We start from the raw sequence: 25,992 nt of genomic DNA, 5'->3' as shown, positions 1-25,992 counted from the left end.
CCCATCAAGGACCCTGTCAGTTAGCCTCCATCCCCAATAGACCCCATGGTTTGGAAGTTGAATTTTTTTCCTACCAAAGTATTAAGTAATCATTTGTGTTCCCTTTGTTTTATTAAGTAGACATTCTTATTAGCAAGATAGTGTCAGTGCTCCACTGTTGAATAAACATAAATTGAACCAAAAGCAAAGGAACTTAACTTGCAGCCTTTTTAAAGGTTAATGGACAAGTTCTTCTAATTAATATTTTGAATTATTAATAACCAGCTCACAGCAGACTCATACAGGTCCCAGGGAGTCCAGAGTCCAGGTTGGAAACCACTGGAATGGGTGGTTTGCTATTCTCCATGTTGCGTCAAAATTCACGTCTTGCTAACCACATGTGCCCCTTTTACCCTTTGGAATCTCCTCACCTCCTTAAGATCCCCAACCCACCTGCACAGCTCTGACATCCCCGGGACCCAGGGCTCCAAAGGTGGTAAGAAGAAGCCAGGAGGATCTGCTCTCCCATTGTAAGCCCTTGGCACCAAACGTGTACAATACTCAGATATTCCCATCCCCTGTACCACACTCCCAAGTTTCAACCGAATGCCCTGCAAAATGGCTGTCACTCTGCGGTCAGATCAGAGGCCCCTGTTGTTAGCCCATTTTACAGACAGAGAAACTAAAGCTACCAAGGTTGAAAGCACTGCATGCACCATCCCAGAGCAACAAACGTTTGCTCTGGGCTCCTGAGCGCTGTTCCTGCCCTGACCTCACAGCTGCCATAGAGGAAGCTGGTCACAGGTCCCCAGGCTCCTCGGAAACGCCTCTGGCCTCTTGGTCCCCCGAGTCTCTCTTGGTTCACCAGCTTCCTCCTCTTTTCCTGGGTAGATGATCAGGGAGTGGAGCCCGAGCTTGAGCCAGCAGACGACCCGGATGGAGGCACGGAGGAGCGGGGAGAGCAGGTTTGCAGCCCCCGCTTCACTCCCTGGCCTTGCTGCTCTGCTTGCCCTGCCTGCCTCCTCCTGCTAGCCCTGCAGACACCCAACTCCAAGGGGTCAGCATGTGGTGGGGACCACTGGAGTCTATGAAGCTCCTCCAAGCCCCGGCTTGGTCCAAGCACTGCCCACACAACCTTGAGGACAGGACTGACATGTCAGCTGGCGCACACTAGTACAGCTGAACTACTGGTTCAAACATTTAAGTCCTGCCCCTGCCTAAGTCCTTGCTCTGCTGCTCTGGCCTCTCCCCCAGGACTCCCTAGATCTCCCCAAGATCCAGCAACTAAGGGGCTAGTGCTTGGTTCAAGATCTTGTTCCAGAACTCAGGCTGGTCAAGGGTGGGTAATCATTTAAGCCATCACCGCTGGCCCGGGGAGCTTCAGGTTTGCAGTATTACCCCGTTGTGCTGTTGCCTGGGGAAGACAGGGGGCTGGTGCCCTGGTTGTCTGGCCTGGATGGGGGTATGCTTTTCTGGAGGCAGATCTCCTGCCCACTGCTGCCTGAGCCGTCCTTCCCAGAGCTGCCCCCGGCCAGTGCCTTCTCTTTCGACATTGAAAGCAGAGGACTTGGCCTGTACCAGGAGACAAGACAGTTTGTTCCATCTGACAGCAGCTCTAGGCAGACACCCAGGCTCCCTTTTGTCTCGGGCCATTTCTTGGATGGAGGAAGCCAATGTCAGTCAGGAGAGGCCTTGTTCTCTTTCAATGGGGCTTTGTGTTTGGAGAGCTATGGCCGTGATTTGGAAAAGCTCATCCTTCCACAAGGGGCTTTCTCTGATTTTCTGGCACTGACTTCTGAAGCCAGTGTCCTGGGAGAGGCAGTTGACAGTGGCCCAGGGCCTGGGCATCGGGGCCTTTCTCAGGAGGTCTTGGGCCTGCTTTCCACCCCAGGTGAGGCCAGGTAAGTGGAGAGTCGGACAGAGGGGGCAGTTCTGCTGCTGGATCTGCCAGTGCTGCTCGTCGTCCCACAAAGCCATGCGTTCCTTGGGAACCCCACTCCTGGCTGCTGCCTGTGGACACTCTGGGCTGAGCTGTGCTGTGTCTCATGGCTTTGTTCTCTGTGTTCTTACAGCCTTTGGGTGGTTTTATCGTTACGATGGCAAATTCCCAACCATCCGGAAGGTAGGACAGGACTGGGTGCCATGCTGGTTTGCTGCTGAGTTTGCTGTGGGTTTGGGCCTTTTCCAAACTTTGTTTCTTTTCCTGTCAAGTCTCCACAGTGTGACCCGGCCTGTTCACTTGGAGGGCTAACCCCCCATGCACCTCTCTGTCAGGCTGATGTCAGAAGGCAGGGCGCTGTCACGGAGGTATTGTGGGGAAAGTATTCACGGGATGAGACCTGCCCCAGTACCATCAGGCACCATCTGGGTCAGCGCCAGCCCCAGTGGACACAGGGCAGGGCAGGGCAGGGCCGAGGCAGGAAGCTTCTGCTTCTTCCTCTGTTAAGTAGAATCAGAGGCCAAGACCGGAAGGTCAGACAGAGTGAAGTATCAGGTTGGGTGTACACAGTGCAGGTTGTGAGACCGACTGTGGCAGACACCGACTGGCTGCTGAGGGAGGATTTGCTGCCTCGGGTTGGGACAAAGATCTACACCATCCGTGACTCTCTCCTAGAAATGTCTCTGCGTGTGCCCAGGATAATGCATTTTTCTTGCCTCTGGGGCCCTGAATTTTCTCTCTAAATCTTATTATTGTATCTCCAGGCCCCATAAAACTCTCTCGTCCTTTTTCTTTCTAAATCACTTTGGCATTTGATTATGAAAACGCTGCTGTTACTGTCTGCAGACCGGACATTGGAGATGACTTGGTATTTGCGAATCAGGCGTCAGTGTAAATCTGGGTGAACTAATTTAGGTGTCATCACTCAACCAGCTCTGTCTGGCGGGATATTGGTCCCCCAGAAACGAAAGCGCTGGCAGCTGGGTGACCTTGATGATACGGAACTTCTCCTTGCCTGTAAAATGGGAATATCTGATGTGCTGGAAACATCTACCCCCTTCCTCCAACCTGACACTGTTAAGATAATAGGCGGCAATGTTATTCCTGACAGAGGTGAAGGTCTTTACCTAGGAGCACAGATCATGACTCGTATGACATGGAATAAACTTAGGACAGAGCACCTCAGGGGCCTGCTTTGCGCCCCACTGTGGTCTCAGAAAGGCCTTGGCCTCATAGACCGTGCTTTTCATTTTGCAGTCTGCCTCTATGGCTTAGGATGTCTCCTGGGGTTAGATTTCTAATTCTTCTCTCTATACAGTCTCTCCTAGAACTCAACTAGAGGGGACAAAACATACACACACACACACACACACACACAGGATTTTACTTGAAAAAAAATAATAAAAGGAGACAGACAGGTAAACTGGTTTCCAGGCACTAATAACCAAGTAAATGTAAAAGAATTAGCATCTCCTCCACACACACCTCCCTTCAGAAATCATGTCACTTGAAAATTGCTGTTGGTAAAGAGGCCTGTTTTCCCCTGTTCATTAGTTCTGTCATTCCACATATAGCTGGTATTACAGTTTTCATTTCATTTCCAACTGAGAGGAAAATTGCTTCTAGGTAGAAACAAGACCACGTCCACCTCATCTACCTCTCCTCTCAGTCAGGACCAGAAGAAGTATTTGCCATAAATTTAACTGACATCTGAAGGACAACAGAATCACGTCCCTCCTGCTGGCTCTGAAAATCCATTGTCTTTTTCCCCAGAACCATGCGAGATGCTTTGTCTCCCAGCAACTGGAGCACTGAGTCCCCAGGTGGTACAAGTGGCTCTCTAAGGCCCTGATCATCAATGCACGGAATTCCCCTTATTTGAAAAAATAACTCAATGTCTTCTATTCCTAACCTGGCAGTGAGTCCCTCTGGATCTCAAGGCCCCCAGGCCAGTGGCCCCACAAAGTCTGTGCCAGGGCCTGAAGGATTCAGGTTCTGATGCAGCCCTTTCACCAGGACTGCTTGAGACAATCAAGCAGACCAGCCCTGCTTAGGAGCCCTCCTCTGGCGGGGGAGGCAGATCCACACCCAGCTATGTAACCCGTATGGAGGAGGCTAGGCCACGGTCAGCAGGCAATGCGATGAAGATTGCAGTGGGAGGAAGCAGTCCCATCTGCGTGCTCCAGCCAGGAACCCTAGCTCTCAAATCTTACCTCTCGTGGGCTTTTTAAAACCAGCAGAACGGCCTTTCCTATCATGGTGGTCCCTGTGGGAGGCCATGCCCTTACTCTAGCAGGCTGCCATTAGGCAGAATGTGTCTGGCTCCTCTTGGGGAATTGCTGTCTAAATCTACAACATAATGGGAAGGATTCATCTATCAACTGAGCCAAGAGTCTAGTGAACAGGGCACGCGGAGGGAGCAGGCAGGACTCAGAAGCAATGAGAACCATTTTCTCATGTGGTTCAGAGACTGCTGTGGGGTGGGTCCCTGTCCCCCAGATGGGAGACCATCTCAAAAGCACATTACCTGTGTACAGAGGTGGGGCTGTCTTTAGGAGAGGAGGCAGGATGACTCAGGCATAGGTCCAAAATAACCCCCCATGTCTCCAGCTGTGGACGAAGTTGTGCGTCCGTTGCGGGGAAGTTCCATTGCTCACTCCTGGCCTTGGATGCTGGGATGATTCAGGAATTCTGAGAGCAGGCCCCAGGAAGCTTGTAGAGGGTGGGGGTGAGCTCAGTGAACATGCGGGTTCCCTCCTTCACCCAGAATTCCCCAGAGTGTTGACTCTCTGCTGTCCCCTCTCCCGAGTGCTCTGTGCTCCATACTGTGTGTGACGGGGGCTAACCTCCCTCCTGCCGTTCTCCCGTTTCCCCCAGCTCGTCAGGGCACAGTAGATAATTTGTGGGACCCAGAAGACTCAGGTTCAAAACCTGGCACCACCACTTGCTAGGTTTTGACACCAGGCAAGGGACTTCACCTCTCTGTGCCTGGGCTCCTTCATCGAGAGAAAGGACGATATCTACATGTGAGATAATGTCAATCCCTCAGTACATAGGCAGTCCACAGATGTTCATTCTCTTCCTTTCTTTCTCCTTGGCTTCCCTGCAACCCCATGGGAGAAGCAGCCAGGAAAGCAGGCTTTGCAGGTGCAAGTCCAACAGGAAAAATAAGGAGTCTGTTTGCCCTGTATCTCCCTCCCAAATCCTCTCAAACACTGACAGCCGGTAAAAAGCAGTCAGGCTGTTCTCTCCCCCTACCCCCATCTCCCAGTCCTATAGTTTCTGGCTAATCCTCAGTTCAGCGGCCTCGTCCAGAGGGAACAGTGGGTTTGGATTCTCCAGGATGAAATGGTCTGGAGCTTAAACATTGGGGCCAAATCTGATGTCCCTGGCTCTGGGCTCCCAGGTCTGAGGCTGGTGCCCACCTCTCTAGTCAGGACAGAGGATCTGTGCATGGGGCTTGCCAGCTCTCCCCGATTTTCTGTAGAATCTCCCAGGATGCATCAGTGGTGTCTGAACATGAGACACCTTTCTCTCCAGATGATAGAGAAGGCATGTGCCCAGATATTAGGAAATAAATACAATGCGTTTTATTTATACAGCACTTTGAAGTTCACAAAGCTTTCTCATAGATATTATTTCATTGGCTCTGGATGGCAAGGCTATGGGGTGGTTTTTTCCCTCATTTTGGAGATGAGGTGAATCAAGCCCAGAGAGGCTAAGGAACTTAGCCAAGGTCACCCAGCTAGTTAGTGAACTCTCCCACTCCGCAATGGGTGGCAGCGGCCTGCCTGTCCTGAACCTGAGGTCCGATGCCCAGGGTGGAGGGCCAGGGCTGGGGGAGGGTTTCCAACCAACCATGGGCTGGTTGCCTGCTGTTGTCTGAGGACTGAATGCCCTGTTTGCCGTGCTGTGCCAGTGTGAACACTCCCGTGTAGCCCTTGTCATGTAAACAATGCCACATCTGCTCAGAAAGGAAAAGATAAGAAGAAAGCCAAGTATGACAGCCTGCAGGAGTTGAGAAAGAATAAGAAGGAACTGGAGTTTGAACAAAAGCTTTACAAAGAGAAAGAAGAAATGCTGGAAAAGGAAAAGCAACTGAAGATCAACCGGCTGGCCCAGGAGGTGCGTGTCCTGCTCACAGGCCAGGCGAAGGTCCCTGGGGTGCGATTCAGTTGTTCCCCACCGTGCTACCAGGGAACCAGCTGGAGTTGTTCTCCGCAAATGGAGTCCAAGGATGGAGTGAGCCCTGCCCTCCTCCTGGAGAGGGAGACCATCCCACCCGCGCTGGGTCTTCTGAGACTAGCTTCCCGCTTAGGTGTATGTTTCGGATTGAGACCAGCCTCCTTGCTGAGGTATTGTCTGAGGCTTGCCCCTCTGCCCACATTGGAGAACTCAGATTAGCCCTCCACACACCTGGCAAGAGGTTTGAGTCTGTCCTCTCTGCCCCCACCCCACCAGAGTATGAGTCCAAGGCTAGGCCTCTCCACCTGAGATGTGGCTGTTAGGCCTATCTCCCTACTCAAGGTGTGAGTCTGAGGCTAACCCCTCTGCCTAGACTGTAGATGTGCAGTTAGCCTTCCCCCCACCTGTCATGAGGTCTGAGTCAGTTTGGCCCGCTACCCAGGTTATGAGTCAAAGACTAGGTTTCCCCAACCTGTCTCAGCTCTGAGGGTATGGGTCTGAGGCTAGCCCCTTTGTGCAGGTGGAGTGTCTGAGGCTATCCCCCAGTTAATCAGGCTGAGTCTGAGGCTGCTCCCATCAACATGGGGTATGTCTGAGTCTAGACCTCAACCCGGGAATATATCTAAGGCTGTCCCCTTGCAGACATGCCAAAAGCAGTCTTCCTGCACGAGTAATTCCTATTTCCTAGGTGAGACGGGTGACCTTAACTCCCTAGCTGTTGAAGATATTATTGGTTCTGCTTCTCTTTAATGCTTTCATGAATCAGAATGCCAACTGATTAGATTACAAAAAGTCCTGGAAAATGTGAAGTGCGTTAGGTCTGGCATTAGGAACAAATTAGCTACAAAATTAAAAATAAAATCAAATTGCTCTTCTGAGGACAAGGCAGCCTGGAGGGGGCCAAAAAAAAAGAGTAAAGTTAAACTCTTGGAATGTGCCGGGAGCCTACAAAAGAACCATTCTTGGAGAATCTTAAGAGCCTCAGCATTGGTGGGAATCCTGGGGGCCAGCTAATCCCACGTAATGCATGAGCCCTTTCTCTAATTTTGCCTGCAAGTGCCCATAATAACCGGACACCTCGACACCCTCTCCCCCTAGTTTCCTCATCCTCTGGGGCCAGGGGGAACAAGCTGGGTCTTTTTCGAGAAAGCTGACACACCCGACAGTGCTCTGGGGTTTTTAAGAAGTGCTTCTGTGCTGCTGGTCCAAGTGTGCCGCCCACGTGTGACGCGAGTGTCCCCTCTGTCCTCCCCTTGTTGCGCCGGCCCTGGGTCCCAGGTGTCCGAGACAGAGCGGGAAGACCTTGAGGAGTCGGAAAAGATTCAGTATTGGGTGGAGAGGCTCTGTCAGACGCGCCTCGAGCAGATTTCCTCTGCCGATAATGAGATTTCAGAGGTAACAGGGCCCTTCTCTCCACATAGAGCCCCCTGCAGCCTTGAGAACCACCCACCCTGGGGGCAGCGGTAGGCGAGATGGCCATGGGAAGCTTCACTGTCCAGGGCCCACCCTCACCAGCCCACTCCTCCTTCCTCTCTTGAGCAGGGGGACGTATCTGTGGATCTGGGCTTGTCTCCAGAGTGACCAACAGGTCTCAGCTCGTCTGAGATGGTCCCAGTGAGGCCTGTTGTCCTCATGTAATTACCGAGTGCCCCTTTCGCTGTCAAGTGTGGTCTAGTTTAGATGATAAATTGTGTGGTCACCGTATCACCCACATCTGGCGGAACTCGGGACCCTCCTGCATTTGGGCACTCCCTACCGGCTGTCTGGTGTGGGCTCAGCTGGGCACCCAGGGGACAGAGAAATGACAGCCCTGTGGTTCTGGTTTGAGGGCGGTGGGTCTCCAGCAGCAAGAGACACAGGAGGAGCATTATACTCGATGTATTGTGAAGTGGAGCCCTAGTCGGACAATTACAGAACTTCCTTGTAACCCCCCAGATGACCACAGGGCCCCCGCCTCCCCCGCCTTCTGTGTCTCCCCTGGCCCCACCCCTGAGACGCTTCGCAGGCGGGCTGCACCTGCACACCACTGACCTGGATGACATCCCCTTGGACATGTTCTATTATCCCCCCAAGACTCCCTCTGCCTTGCCTGTGATGCCCCACCCTCCACCCTCCAACCCACCCCCCAAGGTCCCAGCACCCCCTGTCCTTCCCTCTTCAGGCCGTGTGAGCGCCTCGTCCTCGCCCTGGGTGCAGCGCACTCCACCCCCTATCCCCATCCCTCCCCCTCCATCTATTCCCACCCAAGACCTCACTCCTACCCGCCCACTGCCCTCGGCCCTGGAAGAGGCACTGGGCAGCCACCCCTTCCGCACTGGGGATACAGGCAATCCAACAGAGGACTGGGAGCCCAAGAACCACAGTGGGAAGCCCACCAGCTCCCCCATCCCTGGACGGAGCTTCCCACTCCCGGCAAAGGTACTACCCCTGTGCTGAATGCTGTGCTGGGAAGTGGGACGAGTGGGCAGGGCTGCTGTTTCCCGTGTCCTCCTCTGCTCCTGTGAGTGGAGGTGGGAGGAAACATCACCCCACCCCACTTTCTAGGAATGAGCTCCGCAGCCGGCGTGTTGTGGTCATCCAGCATGGGTGTGGTTTTTGCTGATTTTGAAGTGCTGTATTGTATGGTGAATTGCCTGTGATAACTTGGGATGAGCAACGGTGTGTCAATGTTCGTTGCTCTCTCTTTACTCCTCTTGGCTAGTATGGGCTGGTAACATTCAATGTAGTACTTGCAAGGCTATGTTAATGAATAGCCAGAGCTCTCTGTTACAGCCAGTCATTTCTCGATAAAGCCTTGACGATGAGAAATAAACCCCTGGTTTAACAGGGGGGAAGGGAGGGGGGCAGTGGAGCAGTATTAGCCTCCGTAAATGAGGTGGTAACACTGTCCAATGCGGTATTAGGACATGGCTGCGCCATTTTCTACAGCACTAGCCAACTACCTTGGCTTGAAGTATTGTCGGGGGAAGAGGGAGAATCTCCCTCTGCCCTTTCCCTTAAGGTTCTTCTGGCTGGCCAAATAATCAACAAGACAGGTTAGCAGGAGAAAATAATATCAAGTTTAATAACATGTATATATGGGAGAAAGCAGGGACACTGCGTTTTTCAACACAATAGTAGAAATTTTCGTCTTAAATATCATTTTCAGCCAATGACAAAGGAGGATTTTGGGGGTGGGGGGAGTCAGTTATAGGAGATTACCACTAAAGCACAGTAAACAAGAGTAAGGTTTATTATGTAGCTCAAGGCCTCACCTTCTACATTGACAAGTCACTAGAAATGAGCTCATCTCCCTCTCTTCTCCAAACAGAGAGGGAGATACCTTTACAAATGGAGATTTTCCTTATAAATGTAAATGATTGTCTGGCAACTCTTCGCAGGGTCATTCAGAGAATGTGGCCAGAGAGACAGAACTTCTGATAAGAGGGGCTTGTTGGTGCCTTTCTTATTGTAACATTTACCCTACGTTATCTTTACAGCCATCATGATAGATCTGTTCTAGGAAGGAGCTACCATGTCAAATTTTTTAGGCAGTTAGTGGGGGAGGTCAAACGTCCTCAGAGAAAACAACCAAGGTAAAGAGATAGATTTCAGGGTGGCCAAATCCCCATCTCCCACAGTATGAACCCAGAAATTTCTGGCCAACTTCCAGCTACAGGAAAGATGAAGATGGAGAGTTCCTAGAAACCTCCAAATTTACTTTTAAAAGACTAGGGATCTTTGTCTTGGATGTCAGGAGGCAGAACAGTGATCTTTCCCCAAAAGACATATTTCTTATTAATTGTTCTTAATCCGAAGACTATTTTGGAAGAGGCAATCCCCAAGGAAGACGTGGAGCTTTGGTCTCACTGATGGAAAAACAGAATATTCCTCTGCATCAGTAGCTGTCTACTCAGTAGACACCAGTAGCTTGAGTCAGAGCTAAAGCAGCTCATGTCGCTGATGGGGGGCGCGGGGCGCAGTCAGTACCTGATCAGTGGTTTTTATGAACCTTCCTTGCATGGATTTGAGTTCCTGCGTGAAGAGTAGAGTAAGCATCTCAGAGCATTCAAGAGCGCTCAGGGGAACGAAGGTGGGAGTGAAGGAAGTGCCGGATGCCACCAAGGCTGCAGCTTCTGGCGGGGGACTCTCAGAGGGACTTGCTCTGGACCTCCGGTGGAGTCTTGAGCCCTGCAGCCGACAGAAGGAAGTCTGTCTGTCCCAGGGATGTCTTGCCTCAGAGCCCAGCCAGGAGCAGGTTCGCAGGGGGCTCACTTAGCCTGATGAAGAGGACCACATCCTTCTTGTGAGTGGTCCCCACCAAGATGGGTGGCAGCTTTTCCTCGACAAATCCCATTCAGCAATTATTGATTGAGCGCCTGCTTTGCACCTCTCTGTGTGAGGGGGGCGGGGAGCAGTGCTGAAGAGTCACACAGAAGGTTGGCACACCTGTGCTTTCTAGGACTTTGCCGTCGGAAGGATGAGCAGCTGAGCAGGCAGGATTCAGCTATGAAATTGGCACTGGCCAGGTGCTGTGGGAGGGATTCATACTAGTGGGAGGTGAAGGAGCCTCTGTAGAGTAAAGGGCTTATGAGCGGAGCCTTGAGAGATGGCGATATGGAGGATGGGAGGGAGGGCATTGCAAGTGCAGGGAACATAAAGATGGCAAGGAGGAACCTCCTGGGTGTGAATCCTGGCTCGGCCACTGGCTGGATGACTTAGGGTCTGCATTACTTCATCTGTCTGAGCCTGGGTATCCTCGTCCATAAAATGGAATGCTAATGGTACCTACCTATTATGAGGATCAAGTGAGTTAATACATGAACTCATTCTAAATGAATACTTAGGAGAGGGGCGGGCACGTAGTCGGTGCTCAGTAGACATTAACTATGATCAGTGACATATGAGGGTACAAGAAAATTTGGGTGAAACTACCAACATGAGATTGGAGGTAAACTCTGCAAACTTTTGAGTCAGGGTCAAGATTCAAAACAGGGTCCAGCTTTCTCGGATTTCTCCAGGAATCACAAAGTTCCCACTCTTAGTTCCCCTTCAGAGAACAGGGAACGTTAAAAGCTCCCCCAACACGAGGAGCCTCTGAAGAACTGACCATCACTGCTTAAGTGACATCAAAGCCAGGGTCGTCCCTGACACGAAGGCGGGGGGGGCTGCCATTTGGTTAGCTGCGTCCTGCCCACTTCCGCACCTGGCCCTGGCACCACCTGCCCAACCCTGCCTCCTCCCTGATGCTCCGGGCAGGTGGTCATCAGGGCTGCAGCAGGAAGTGTGGTGATCACACACCTGCAGCCAGCCCCATCCCAGCAGGCCTCAGATGGTAGAAACAAACACCTGTGTCACCCTGGCACGTGTGCCTGCCACACCACCGCCTTCCTGAGGAAGGTTTTCAGGGCCATATCTACCCCCAGGCGCTGTCCCATGTGCCCACCATATTACTGAGTCATTCGTTTATTCATGCAACATGTTTCATGAGCACCTACTATATGCCAGACTATGCTGGGCCTGGAGAGCCACCACAAAATAGGCAGCGCAGTCCTGGCCCGAGACAGTCTTGGGGGAAGACAGACAACTAAGCAAGAAACTACCACACTTCTGGGGGCATGCTCTGAGGCCACACACTGTGGTTCCGGGGAACCACAGGTACTGTGATGAGGGGTGGTGATGCAGAAGAAAGTTCGAGGAATGCTTCCTGAAGGCAGCGATAGCCAAGCTAAGACCTGGGCAGGTAAAGCAGGAGGAGGGACGAGCATGTGCAAAAACCCTGAGGCAAGGAAGCCTGGCATTTGGGAGGCTAACATTAAGCAGTGTGAGGAAAGTGAGGAGTGAGGAATGAGGCTGCAAAGGAAGGTAGAGAAGCTCATGAAGGACCTTGAGGATCAAGCCAAGGAGCTCAGGAGTCAGTGGGGACCTATCAGGGGTTGGGGGCAGGGTTGTGACCTGATCCAGTTTGTCTTGCCCGAGATGATGAGGTGGATTAGAACAGAGCAAACAGGTTACATCAGCTCTTCTGGATGCTGCTCTCACTGGTCCTCACCCCCGGCCTCCAGAGACTCTGTGCCCACCCACCAGGAACAGCATATGCTTCGCGTGTAGTCCAGGACTGGAACTGTGGCCAGAAGAGAGAGCCCTTAGGGAGAGAGGAGGCTGGATGGCACCTGAGGCCACCGGGAGAGAGCATTGAAAGTGTATCCTCTGAGTGACAGTGGCTGCTGGCGCCCCACAACTAGGCTCTGGCTCAATCCCTGGTTCCTTAGAGCCACCCAGTAGTTTGTGTGGCCTCAGAGCATACTGTGGCCAGTGGACTTCTCGTCTCTCTGCTGAAGATCACACCCCTAGCCCCTAGGGCAGGGCCAGCAGACCAGGCTGGCTCAGCACGTGCGTGGTGTGCATTTGCATGTATATTGAAGTGCCATGGTTGGCCCAGGCCACCCCTGCCATGACCTCACATGGGTTTCTCTTAAACTAACTCTGTAGACATTTTGCCCAAGCCCACAGCCTCCACGACGCCCTGGCGTGTCCACCATCTCCAAACCTGTCATGGTCCACCAGGAGTCCAATTTCATCTACAGGCCAGCCGTGAAATCCGAGGTCCTGGTAAGCCCCTCGGGTCCACTCCAGGGCCTCTCTAGAGGAGCAGACAAGGGCTGTCTCCCCTGGGTTCTGCTGGAGACAGAGAGAGGTGGGATACAAACTCACATCAGGTGCCATCTCCTAACCTTCTCACTGGCCAAGAGGTGAATCCACATGGGTGTAAGCGGGTGTTGACACAACCAGTGAAACTGTTCCTCACCTGACCAACAGGCTGGAGCGCCGTCTAAAAGGATTGATAATAACATCCCAGACTAATTACGAGCCTACCTACGTGTGTTGGGCTCTGCACGCTCTCATTTAATCCTCCCAACAATCCGGGAGAGGGTTCCTGTTGTTCTCCGTGTTTGACACTTGAGGAAACTGAGGCTTACAAGATTAAGTCGGTTGCCTGAGGCAGCGCCAGGACTTACTCCTTACTCCAGCGTCTTTCTGACTCCAGAGCCCAAGCTCTTACCTCCGTTGCCGTCTTACCAGAACCTACAGTGACTCCAGTTGCCTGGCCTCCGCCCCTAAGGCCTGTTGTGTCGTGGGCCACCTCAGATGAGGAGCTGGCCAAAGCAGACCCGCTCCCTTTCTCCACCTCACTTCTCACTGCTCGCTGGGACTGGGAGTGTGAGGGGTGGTCCTGGGGGGTGGGGAGTGTCTGCCCACCCCCAGTCACCTTCAGCTGAGAGAGCTGGGACTCATATGTGTCCCCCTCCAGGGGTGCAGACCCTCCCACAGTAGGAGGAGTCATGCCAGAATTTTTATTCGTCTTTCAAGGAAACCCTATCCAAATGTCAGGACAGCACGGCTCAGATACTTATTTTGAGCTTTCGCTGTCCTGTCAGCTCCCCCAAGAGCCAAGTTCATGCTCCTGTGACGGCCTGCTGATGCATCCGCCTTGCGTTCTCTGGCTGATGACAGGGTGGTGTCTGCTTGACTGGAACTGGGTAGCTGCTGTGTCTGGGGACGTCGAGCAGGCCCCTCACATAAGTCAGGCTGTGTCTGTTTTGGGGGGATGTTGCCAGGGCAGCCCTGGCTGGCAGGCTCAGGCTCTGGCACCAGGGGGCAGACGAGACCTATCAATGATGTCCAGTGTGGAACTATTTTTTTTTCTGGCAGCCGCAGGAGATGTTGAAGAGGATGGTGGTTTATCAGACAGCGTTCAGACAAGTAAAATGATATCCATCGTGTGTCTGTGATCCTCCCCGCCACCCCTGTCCCTTCCCCTCTGACTTCTCTCTCTGGGAGTGCCCGTTGGCTCTGAGGTGGCCCCCTGCGCCATCTGCCAGGAGCCTCAGGCCAACACTGTGTCCCCTAGTGCCCGCAACCAGGAGTTGAGGAGGGTGTCATATCAGGTGGGGACCTGGGCTTGTTAGACCCCGTGCCCCAGCTGAGAAAGCAGCAGGATCTCAGGGCCTCAGTTCTTTTGCTGCTGTTTGTTCATAGAAGAGCAGGCAGAAGGAACCCTCAGAGGGTCACAGAGGCCAAGCTGGGTGCTTGCTCCAGCACTAGGACAGAAGAAGGGGCTGCCTGAGGTGTTTCCCTGCCCCTTCCCCTGGCTTGTCCCCTCAAGGCAGAAGACAGCTTCACCAAACCCCACCTGACACTGAACCAGCATCAGAGAGGAAGTGGCGACCCAGGTCCTCCATCTGCCTGGGGTGCTCCTGTGCACAGGGCTGCAGAAGTCCTTGCTGGTCCATGAGTGGTATCAGGCAGGCAGCCACTTCCTCGCCCCTCCTGGGGCTTATGTCCTAGAGCCAGGCATGGGATTGGCTGTCTCACCACTGACGAAAGAGACCCCAAAATGGAGATCTTGCTCCAGCCCTTGCAGCCAACCTCCCAACCACGGGCTGATTCGACCACAGGCAGGGAGCAAAGAGGAGGTGCCAGCTGTACAGTGAGACATGACTGGGCAGTGACAGGTGACAGCTAACACTTAGAAGGTGTGCTGTGCCAAGCACTGTTTCTAAATACTTTATGTATATTAACTAATTTACTCTTTACAACAACCCTAGGAGGTAAGTGCTGTTATCATCCCCATTTTGTAGATGAGAAACCGAAGCAAAGAGATTAGGAAACGTGCCCGTGATGGCACAGCTAGTGTGAGACCCCAGGTTTGAATGCAGGAGGTCGGGCTCTAGAGTCAGGCTCCTAAATGCTATGCTTTTCTGCCTCTCAAAGCACCGTGATTATGAAATAGACATTTAGGGGCCTTGTTGTTTAGGACAAAACAGGTCTCAAAGGAGAGAGGCGGGAAGATGAGGTGTCCAAGGGAGATAAACCCTCGCTCCACTGGCCACTGACTGGGTGACCTGGGCATGAATGTCACCTCTCTGGGCCTCAGTTTCTCCATCCATCGGATGAAGGGTTGGACTCCCTCTACAAGGGCTGACCAGCTGTAGTAGCCTACAAGTCTCTGATCTAAATTCACACAAGACACAAATTGCCATCTGGCCAGTCGCTGAGAGCGGATTCTCAAGGGGAGGGAGACGGGGAGACCCATAGCCAGCATTGCCTGGTTTCCAGAAGAAACAGCCAGGGTTAGGCAGGGCCCTCTCAGTGAAAGAGAATTGACCCCCAGTCCTGCCTGATAGTCCTCTTGCCCATGGATTTGCTGCATCACTGCCTCTGTCTGCTGCCCTGACACCCACAGACTGACCTGGGGGTGGCCTCAGAGCTGGGCCAGGCTCTTTGGGGTGGAGCCTGAGTGATGAAGGCCAGTGAGGGAGGGCAGGCAGCTGCCCAGGGACCCCTCTGCTGATATTTGGCCCTCATCTTGTGCCCAGAGCTTGGTTACTGAAGCTGAGCATAGAGGGGGCTGTGGCCTCCCCATGATGTTGACCTAGGGGACACTTGGTGTGGCCTAGGGAACTGTGTGCCGGGGGGTGGTGCCACTCAGTCCAGCAAGGTCTGTGTGGGCCCCTGCCACAGGGCCTCTCGTTCGCTCCCACCTTCATGTGAGGACTATCCGAGGCTTTGCTGCCCTCGGGCTTGGCGTGCCTTGTCCCTCAGTCTGTGGCCCCGGGGCTCCCGCTCTCTGCATGTGACTCCTGGGAAGGCGGTGTGTTCTGGCTCCGCCCCCTTCTCGCCACCTTGTTTCTGTATCTTGGGGAGGTTGTTCCCACAGTCCCCACCAAGCCAGGTCCCCTAAGCTGGGTGTCCTCCTGCTTCCTCCCCTGGCTGAGGTTCTAGGGAGGCCTCTTGCCTTCTAGATAAGCATCACATTAACAGTGCCAGGCACCGGGCAAGCACAGACCGCCCCCCTTTTCCTCTTTGTGCCTGATGTCCCTTTGTCCGCCCCCCCCCCTTCATTTTGTGGCTGGTTTCCCCAGGGAGAGCAGCCTCTTGAACAGTCCTGGTGCTTCTTTGGGGTCAGAGTACTGGGTGGAAAAAAGCTGGGCTGCACTCCCAGAGCCTGGACCCGGCCTCGTGTGGGCACTTGGAGGAGCTGAGGGTGGACCTAAGAGACCTGGGGCTGTGGGCAGAGGAGACCTGCAGCAAGGCCAGCACTACCTGCCCAGGCCACCTAGATGTCTGCGGGTGCCCCTGCCAGCCAGATGCCCACCCCGCTGGAACAGCGCGGGGGCCAGGGCCAGGGTCCTACACACGCTTCCATAGCTTCCTGCTTCTCCCCGGGCAGGGGTGCTCTGGCTCTTGGGGCTGCCAGCCTCCTCCCTGTGTCCCCAGTGCAGGCCACACCTGCCCCCCTCCCCCCGCCTCTGACCCATTCACCATCATCTTCCTCTGCCCTAAGCTTGTTTCCTGAGTCACCCTCAGGGGCCTCTGCTCTGTCGCCCTAAAACCCTCCCTCTGCTCCCAGGATTTCCGGAAATATGAGGAAAGCTTCGACCCCTACTCCATGGTGAGAGAGAACTCCTCCCCCAGGGGGTATCCCAGGAATGGTCCAGGAGATTATAGCGTGTTTGGTGGTGCATTCTGGGCCCTGGGGGTCCCGGGGATAAGGGGGGCATGGGAGGAGCCCCAAGGAGGCCCCAACTGCCCTTTCCTGGGAAGGCTTATTTCAAACTACATTCCAGTGTGAACTGTACGGCTGGAGTGTGTGTGTGTGTGTGTGTGTGTGTGTGTGTGTGTGTGGTTCATTACAACAGTTACACTCACTGAGCAGTAACTAGGTGCCAGGCACCATGCTGTGTGTTTACAGGGCATGCTCTCACCCAGTCTCACAATATTCCCCGGAAGAATGGATCTGGGATCTGTGTGGCCACCTCTGCATGTGTGTCCATGTGTCCCCCATGGGGCTTGGGACCCCCGGTTGAAGACGGTTGGGGGTGGGGCTAGGAAGGATCCCCTTGTCCATGTATTCTGTGAGGCCCAATGTCCCATGGGTGCCTGGCTTCCCCTCCCACCCCCGCCGCCACCCTTATCCTTCAGGTGGACTCACAGTTCCCCACTGTCTTTTTCCTCCAGTTCACCCCCGAGCAGATCATAGGGAAGGATGTCCGGCTCCTTCGCATCAAGAAGGTACCTGGATACATGGAGGTGGGGTGGGCCACCCCCCCCTCTGCCCTGCCCCCTCCTATCTTGGCCCCTGCATCTCCTGCTCTCAAGATGACTCCTGGGTGACCCCTCAGATCCCGACTATGCTCTTCTGTCCCTGACAATGCCCCTCCTGTGGTGGGACCGCACACCCAGGCCCCGCTTCGCGTCCATGCCTCATTTTCTCCCTTGCAGCACTGCCATTGGCCCCATGCTTTCTCCTGCCCTCTCTGTGGCCCTGTCACAAGGCTCTTGGCTGCTCAAGTGCCCACAGGTTGCTGTCTGCTTGGCTCCTTAAGGCCTGTTTTCCTCTAACCAGGAAGGATCCTTAGACCTGGCCCTGGAAGGTGGTGTGGACTCCCCGATCGGGAAGGTGGTCGTCTCGGCTGTTTACGAGGGGGGAGCTGCTGAGCAGCACGGTGAGTGGCGACGGTGTGATGGTTATACGGGGCCCTCCAGGAAAGCCACCAGCTGCCCGCTTGGAGTGAGTCAAGAGTTGCTCAGGAATGACCCCCACCTGGCTCTGTCCATCCATCCACTCAGTCCCACACGTTGCCCATGGGCATACAGTGGTGCCAAGACCTGTGGGTACTCAGCCAACTAGATGCCACCAGGTCGCCCCATCCTGTGGTGAAAATATGCTCAGAATTGCCTAGTACTGACGACAACAGTGCGGTCTGCTAAGGGCTGACAGAGGACTCGGGGGGTGAAGGGAAGCTGTGGGAACCCGGAGGGGCCCCTAACCCACCAAGGGAAAGGGGCCTGCCGGGAAGGCTCCCTAGAAGGGTGATGCCTCAGCTGGGCCTTAAAAGATCGGTCGGTGTTAGCCTCATGAAGGTGGGAAAGAGCTTTCCAGGAAGAGGGGACAGCACGTGTAAAGGCAGGGGACAAACCATCAAAACCTTACCCATCCTTCTAGCAAGGATAAGAGCCAGTGTCTGTCAGGAACGAACGATGTGCCGGATGCTGTTCTAAGTACCTGGCACATCATCTTGTGTCTGAGTAGTTGGTGTGTATTAACTCATTTAATCCTTACAACGACCCCAAAAGCGGGTCCTGTTGTTATTCTCATTTTACAGCTTAGGAAACTGAGGCACAGGGAGGTTAAATTTCTTGTTCAAGGACGCACAGCCAGCAGGCAGTGGAGGCGGGACTTGAACCCAGGCAGTTGGGTCATTGTGCTTTACGGCCCAGCACGAGTGCCCCTCTGCCTCGCCCCCTCCCAGAGGGGCGGCCCCCCCCCCACCCTGGGTCTCTCTGCGGCATGATCTTCTTGCTTTGCTTTGATCCTCTTATCAAGAGAAACGCGCTCTGCTGAGGAGCGAAGTCTCGCCAACCGCAGGCACAGACTCTTGCCTCAGACTATCCACCCACTGCCCTGGCAGACAGTGTCTGAAACGCCACCGTTAGTGGTTTCTTCTTCCAGGTCCGGGAGGCTTTTCAGTACTCCTGAGCCTTTTGTGAAGGAGTAGGTATCCTCGAAGGAGGAGCCCAAGGCCCTCCTCCTCCCCTTTCCAGGCCAGAGCAGGGAATGCCATGATCGGACCCCTTCTGGGCAGGGCTAGGCCGGAGTCAGGCTCTCCCACAAGCCCGAGGTGGTAGAATGGAGGTGGGTGAGGGCCTGAGGCAGGAGGTGGAGTGATGAGGATGTCACTGGGTCACCAGCAGCCAGGCTTCTGTGGGTTACTACGGCAAGTCCAGCTCTGCCACCCACGGCCTCGGGGACCTCAGGCCCCTCACTGTCACACTCTGAGCCTTCATTTCAGCTGTAGGAGGGGGGCCTCCTCAGCTCGGCAGCTGCATGGCCCACGCTGCCCACCCGGCCCACACCCTCCTCCTCTGTCCTATTTCTGTGCCATTTGAGGCAAGGTCGCTGCTTGGCCCAGGGAGGCCACCTGTCTGCGTGTCTAGCAGGGAACGAGGACCAGGATGGATGGCCAACTTTCCTGGGCCCTCCCCCTCCAAGCCCCAGCCCAACCACAGCCTTACTGCCCCTGGGGCTCCATCTTGGGTTTGTGCAAAATGAAAACGTGAAAGTCACCTCTGCCCAGGCCCGCTGTCCAGAGGGAACTGCTGTCTACAGTTTGCTCCCGCACTGCTTTGGACACACAAGCAGCTGGTGGGAGTTTCCCAGGAGCACGTGTGTTTTATGCTAACACAGCTGCCATCTTCAGTAACACACACCACATTCCTATGGGCCTTCATGCCCGCAAGGCTTCTGGGTGATCTCTTTCAACATAACCCAGAGTGTTCTGTAGACATCAGGACTGGCGGAAATTCCTCAAGAAAAAGCTTCTGAGGTTGAAGATATGTGGGAAACCATGCACAATCTGTCTGCTTCTTAGAAAGCCACATCCATATTAGCGTATTCAAGGTTCTGACAAGTCCTGCGGTGAGTAAGTGTTTAGCTTATAACTCAGCTTTTCCCAAATTTATCAGATCACAGGTCATCTCATCCAGGAACACCTTCAACATCATTCATTTATTCAAGAAATATCCATTGAATTCCTGTTTTGTGCTAGGTATTACGTCAAGTGCTGGGGATGTAGAGGTGAACCCAAAAGAGAATCCCTGCCCTCACAAGGCTGACAGGCTGGTGGGAGAGGCCATCAGTCAACAAAGAGATAGATGAGGACAAATTGTGAAAAATGCTCTGCAGGAAAAGACCAGGATGCTGTGAGAGAATAAGAGGAAAGACCTACTTTAGAGTGAGTAGGGGTCAGAAAAGACCTGTCTGAGGAGGAGACATGTCATCTCAGACCTAGAAGAAGAGAAGAAAGAGAGCGGGGACAAGTGTTCCAGGTGGAACAGCACGTGAAGGCTCTGAGGCAGGAAAGAGCTCAGCGGGCTCAGGGACCTGAGGCAGACCAGCAGGGCTGGAGCGCAGAGAGGGACGGCACGCAGAACTAGCTCCTGTTTCTGACAACTCCACTGGAAATGCTAGTTTGTCTCCCTCTGCAATAGCAGAGGCCCTACGAAAGCTGGGGTGGCTGGGGTGGGATTCATCACTGGTGTCCTGATTCTACTGAGCTGCGGCGAGCGGGGGTGGATGGGGTGGGAAGGAAGTGCCCTCTGAGTAACCTGGTGGATCGTTTCCCCTGCGCTTTCTGAGCCCATGTGAGCTTTTAGAATCCAGGAGTCAGGCTCCTTCTGGGGCCCTACAGTGACCCTCTTTGCCAAGCCCTGTGTCACATACAGCCCAGGTGGTCAATCAGCCTCGTCTTCCTGCAGGTGGCGTTGTGAAAGGGGACGAGGTCCTGGCGATCAACGGCAAGATTGTGACTGACTACACCCTGGCCGAGGCTGAGGCCGCGCTGCAGAAGGCCTGGAATCAGGGAGTAAGGGCAGTCCCCTCCCTGCCTCCCTTCTTTGCCTGCCTCAAACTCTGGCCCCTGCAGCCAGGGTGCAGCTGCCCAGGGCCAGGGTCTAGGGTCCAGGCAACTCTTGGATGACACCCACATACCCCATTCAGACAGTGGTCTCAGTCTGACAAGATGGGGTTCAGAAAAATAAATGGCGGTTCCTGATCTTGAATCCAAAAAGCAAGTGGCACAAATACAGACTTCAGAAGACCAGGCGTGGCAACCCACCCAAGAAAAGAAGACTCAAGGTCTTCTCTGAGTGCACTCTGAACAGGAATCAAGAGAGGGCTTGGGGTCACTTGAAAGCATTAATAGAAGTAGAGGGTCCAGAATGGAGGAGGGTCTGGTGGTAGTCTTCTCTGTGCTCAGTAGACACTCACTTAGGTCAAGGCCACCACATAAGGTCGCCCAGGCTGTGCACTGCACAGTCCGAGGAGGTGCCCTCCTACAGACTACAGTGTGAATGGTGCCCGCTGATGTGCAATGCACAATCTGTGCAACTGTATGCAGGCAGCCGAGCCTGAGGTATTAAGTTCAGTGCCGAGGAAGCTGACCAGATGGGCCTGGGACCCACATGAAGGGATATGGAGAAGAGAAGACTCACGGGTAACATAATGACTTTGATTATCTGAAGGGCTGCATTAGGCTAGAGTGGGCAGAAGTGTTCTCTGTGATTCTTGAGGGCAGAAGTGGATTGGATGGCCGGAGGTCCTGGGAAGAGATTTCAGTTCAGTATTGGGAGCTATTGCATGGTAGAGAGGTCCAGTGATAGTTCATGTACTTTTTAGTGGATACACCCAAGGATGGACAATGATGAACAAGCCAAGATGGCAGTGATGCCATTGAGGGTATTCAAGTGTTAGGATCAAAAAGCTAAGCCTCAAGTCCCCCAGTTGGCTGTGCATCAGAATGACCTAGGGAGCTTGTTAAAAACACTGTTTCCCAGGACCTACCCAACATTTCCAGGGGCCAAGTCCATGAGTCTAGAGTTTTAAGAAATTCCCCAAGTGATTCTGAGGTTGCTGCCTGGCCCTGGTCCACAGATCAGCATTTGGGAACTTAGTGTCATTCGAGGGCCTGGGAACCTGGGCCTCTATGGTCCTGAAGCCCCAGAAACTGGAAGCTTCCCCAGACCATGGGACTCCACAGTGAGGCCCATCCCCACCAGGCGGACCTCCAGCTCCACCTGAGCCTGCCTCCCCATGGGAAAAAGGCCCCAACCGGCTGATCCTGGGCTGTGGTGCCCAGGAATGGGAATGGAGTGTCAGGGGCGACTCCTGAGTGTGCCCCAGAGTCACACAGCTTCTCCCCACAGGACTGGATCGACCTTGTGGTTGCTGTCTGTCCCCCCAAGGAGTACGACGATGAGCTGTAAGTGTGTACGGGCGCCTGGCCTGCTACCTCCTCTTCCTCCTCCTCCTGAATCTTGGCCCCCTTCTCCCAGCCCACCCCCAGTCTTCATCCAGCCTGAAGGAATGGCCCAAGCACACAGCGTCTAGTAGTAATCGCTCTTAGAAAGCTCCCAGGCTAGAGAAAGCCTAGAACTAAGTCACTGTCCTCAAGGTTGTCAGAGCTGCCAAGACTGTCTTGTCCAAATTCTTTCCATATGGAAAACCGAGGCCCAGAGAGGTTCAAGGTCTCAGACCAAGTAAATGATGAAGTTGGGACAAAGCCTCCAGATTCAATTCCCCACTGAGAACCCCTGCACCATCATCAGCAGCTGGTTTAAAGGTTTCTGTCTTTTACTCTCTGGAAGGCCTTCCTGATCATGTAACTGCAATTCCCTCTTGCTGCAACTCCAAGAGGCCAGGACCACGGGCTTTGGCCCATCCTGCAGGCTCTCCAGGGAGCCCTGGCCTGATCTCCATCTTTCTCTGTGATTCCCTGTGTCTGTCTCTCTTTGTATCTGTTTCACCCCTGTCTCTGTATCTGTGTGGATTTCTCTCTCTGTCCCTCCTTCCCCTCTCCCCCTCTCCTCTTCCTTCCTGTCAATCTCTCTCTCCCATCTGCCCTTCTCCCCTTCATCCTCCTTCTCTCATCCCTCTCCCCCTTCTCTCCTACCCTCTCCTTTTCTTGCTTCTCTCTGTCCCTGGCTCTGAGTCCCCGCTTCTCCATCTTTGTCACTCTGCATCCATTTTTCTCTCTTTCTCTGTCTCTCTCTCTCTCTCTGCCTCTGTGGCATCTGGCCTCCATCCTCACCTTATCATAACCTCCCTACCTTCCCCCCAACCCCACTGCCCACACACTCACTCCTCACCCTCTGCTTGCCTGTCATGGCTGCACTCGTTTGCTCCCCTGCCCAGCAGAGGCTGAGTTCTGTGCATGTCTTGGAGAAACTGAGGTCTTGTAGTAACTAATTCTGGACCTCAGGGCCTGGGCAGGACCCGAGGCGGGAGCCAAGTGAAGGGAGAGGTTGGGTGGAGCTCTGCCTGGGAGTAACCGAGCCCTGTTTTGTGTTTCCTGCTCTGCTCTGTGTATGTAGCTCTTCTCTTCCCTCCTCTGCAGCCGAAAGCCCCCAGCCGGTCGGAAAGCTCCTTGAAGACCGTGCTGCCGTGCATGGACGCGGGCTCCTCCTGTAGCTGGCTCCTGGCAGCCCCCACGGTGAATAGGCAGGCGGGCTGCAGGGGCCCGTCTGTCCATGCTGCGTGTAGTGGCCGTCTGCTGCCCACGCGTCGGCAGGTTCTTTGGACCAGTGTCTGGAGGGGTGCACGAGGCACCGTTCCTAAAGTGCCACCCAGGCCTGCTGTTGGCCACACTGAATTCTGTCTGACTCAAAGGCCCTCCCACTTGGGGGAGCCGAGCAGAGCTCAGTTTGTAGCAAGCTTGGGCCCTGGGTGTCCTGACTCACGACAGCCCTTGGCACATGCCACGGGTCCCACGCAGCACCCAAATGAGCAGGATGGAGCAGTGGGCACCCGTTCTCTGCCGGGCACACACAGTGCCTCAAACCGGGCATGATGGGCTGGGACAGCCCAGAGGAAGCACAGCCTGGATTTCCCCGTCCCTGGGAGCACCACCCTCTGGAAGCCCCTACCCCACGGGGCCCCTGTGCGTGGGCAGAGCCAGGGCAAGTAAGAGACGATTAGTCTGGTCCAAAGAACCAGGGTTGGCCTATGAGAGTTGCTTACGTCCTGTTGTGACCTGTCATGGCCTGAGCCCTGCTCAGACCAATCTGTCTTCCATGCCTTCTCTTTCCTTTGGCTCCGGCCTCTATCTATGGGACACTGTGGAGCCCAGCTTTGGGATGTGTTTCCCACCCCATGAAAGGGCTGTGCCTATGGACAGAGCTGGCAGGTGGCCATGAAACTGGTGTTTGGTGTGGCCTAAAACCCACAGCTGGCAGCATCTGGGGCAGACCCAAGCCTGGACTTGTTGACTTTTCTGTTACAAGTTTCTCAAGTTACATTAGGGCCTCATGTTCCCAAGACAGTTGGCCTGCTCTGCCATGGCTTCTGGGATGGCCTCAGTGGCTCTGTGTTTCCCATCACTTGTCATCTGCTCTTTGCAAGGGACCCCAGCTCCTCTGCCTTCTGGTCCCCTCCTGCCTCATCCCAGGCGTGCCTTCTGCTTTCTCCCTAGCCTCCTGTGTGCCGTGGCTACGGCTGCTGTGTTGCTGCTTGGGGCCTGCACCAAGAGGGGCCTTCAGAGGTTGGCAGGCCTTGTGCTGCCAGCAGGGTGCTCCCTGCTGTCAGGCCCTGCCCTGGGCTGAATGTGCACCCACAAGGCCTGCACCCGCCTGGTCTCTTTCCTCTTCCCCACAGGACCTTCTTCTGAAGTCCAGAAGGAGAAACCAAATTCACACCTAGACGCCAGTGAGCTCTGGACCCACCCTCCTGGACACAAAGCCTGGAACCAGCCTTGAGAGACACTATCCTGCAGGCACCTGGAAACCCACAGCCAGCACCCAGGGGTTTCAGACTCCCTCTGGCCCTGCAGTAGGGCTGCGTAAGGAACACCTCAGGCCACTCTTCTGAAGGCCAAGATAGAGGAGGGAGCAGCCAGCCATTATGAAGAGGCCTTCTGGGACCCAGACTCGCACATCTTTTCTCTGGCCCTGTGAATTTGGTCTCTCCCGGCCCCAGGAGCCTCCTCCCTTAAACTCTAATAGGACCTGGCTCTTGGATCTCTCTCTCCATCCCTGTCCTCTCTCCTGCTGTCATTGTTGCTAAGATTGCTGCCACATCCTTATGCTGAACTCATTAATCAAATAAACAGATTTCTTTTCCAACTTACAGGAGTGAGTGTGGATTTGGGCGACAGATTCAAGGCTGTCAAATAGAAAATCATAAGGTTTTGGCTCCCATTCAAGAGTGAGAAACAGAAGCCAGTGCTGGGATCTGGGTCCGACATGATGGATATGATCAAATGGCCAGGGGCTGGCTTGGAGTAGGGTCTGGGCAGCGGGAGACGGGCTAGGCTGGGGTCCAGTGTCTTCTCAGCAGAAGGAGGGCAGGAAATGAAGCCCGTGGGGCAGAAACTTTGCTCAATTCAGGAAAGCGCAGCTGACGGTAGGAGCCCCAGAGTGTCACCTCAAGGTGTGGGGTGCCCCAGCTTCTCTGAGGGACAGCATGGCCTCAGCGGCTCCTCCTGAGGTCACCTAGACAAGATGTGAGGGAGGGAGGTGCAGGGGCTCCACTCCATCCGTGAAATTACATCCAGCAGAACCTCATGGAAGGAGGCAAGGGCTTGAGGCAGAAGGATGTAGATCCAAGGGGCTGGCAGGTGGTAAGTCGAGGCCCTCCTGGTTAAAGGGCCTAAGGACGCTCTCAGGCTAGCTCGGGAAAGAGATGGGGTCATGTCACTGTAAATATCTCAGGGAAATCCAAGACAAGAAGACATGGTGTCCCCAGGCCTCCTGAGAATTGGAAGTGGAAGGTGGTTCCGGTTTAAAGTGTCTCAGAGGAGCACCTCTCTCCAGTCAGGCCTCCTGTCTGCCACCAGCTTCCCCTGCATCCTCAGAGCTTAGCTTGAACACGGCCATCACGATCTTCTGCCACTCTAGGTGACCTTTCAGTTGTAGCTCCACCACCACCACCTGGCTGAGTCTCCATTTCCCAATTCCAAATTCCTGAGGGAGAATCTGATTGGACCAACTCACCTGAGTGTGGCCCTTGGGTCAGGGACCAATCCCAGGTCCAATCAGCTGTGGCTGGGGCTGGGGTCATATCCCACCCAACATGGCTGCTGAGGCAGCAGCGACTGTGGGCAGTGAGTCATGATCAATGGGAGGGGCAAAGAGAGAGAGAGAAACTGATGGACTTGCTGATCTCAGTGGAGACAAAGCCACAATGACCTTCTAATAGCTGGCTCCCAGAGACAGCGGCCAGGCTGAGGAATTCTCTGTGTTTTCTTATGTAGCTCCTAACCTGGCTCTGGAGACAATCCCAAAACGAAGGTAAAAGGAGGGGTACATATTTGCTGACTCCTTCCGTGTGCCAGGCCTGGGCCGGACCCTGG

General features: G+C 54.2%; 1 protein-coding gene across 1 annotated transcript in view; it reads left to right on the top strand.

The window, feature by feature from the left end:
* USH1C (USH1 protein network component harmonin) overlaps positions 1-24,758 on the top strand; it is a 47,981-nt gene extending 23,223 nt beyond the window's left edge. The window contains exons 15-26 of the mRNA XM_058546077.1: positions 871-944; positions 5,891-6,043; positions 7,382-7,498; positions 8,039-8,521; positions 12,575-12,694; positions 13,796-13,846; positions 16,497-16,538; positions 17,105-17,158; positions 17,493-17,592; positions 20,405-20,511; positions 21,851-21,906; positions 24,297-24,758. Coding sequence (XP_058402060.1) covers positions 871-944; positions 5,891-6,043; positions 7,382-7,498; positions 8,039-8,521; positions 12,575-12,694; positions 13,796-13,846; positions 16,497-16,538; positions 17,105-17,158; positions 17,493-17,592; positions 20,405-20,511; positions 21,851-21,906; positions 24,297-24,309 — 1,370 coding nt within the window. The 3' untranslated portion in view covers positions 24,310-24,758. The remainder of the gene's footprint in view (positions 1-870; positions 945-5,890; positions 6,044-7,381; positions 7,499-8,038; positions 8,522-12,574; positions 12,695-13,795; positions 13,847-16,496; positions 16,539-17,104; positions 17,159-17,492; positions 17,593-20,404; positions 20,512-21,850; positions 21,907-24,296) is intronic.
* Positions 24,759-25,992: the final 1,234 nt, after the last annotated feature.

Source organism: Diceros bicornis, chromosome 7 (genome assembly GCF_020826845.1).
Source record: "Diceros bicornis minor isolate mBicDic1 chromosome 7, mDicBic1.mat.cur, whole genome shotgun sequence".
NCBI lineage: Eukaryota > Metazoa > Chordata > Mammalia > Perissodactyla > Rhinocerotidae > Diceros > Diceros bicornis.
The sequence above is the reverse complement of the archived record's forward strand: the minus strand, read 5'-3'. Positions and strand labels throughout refer to the sequence as shown.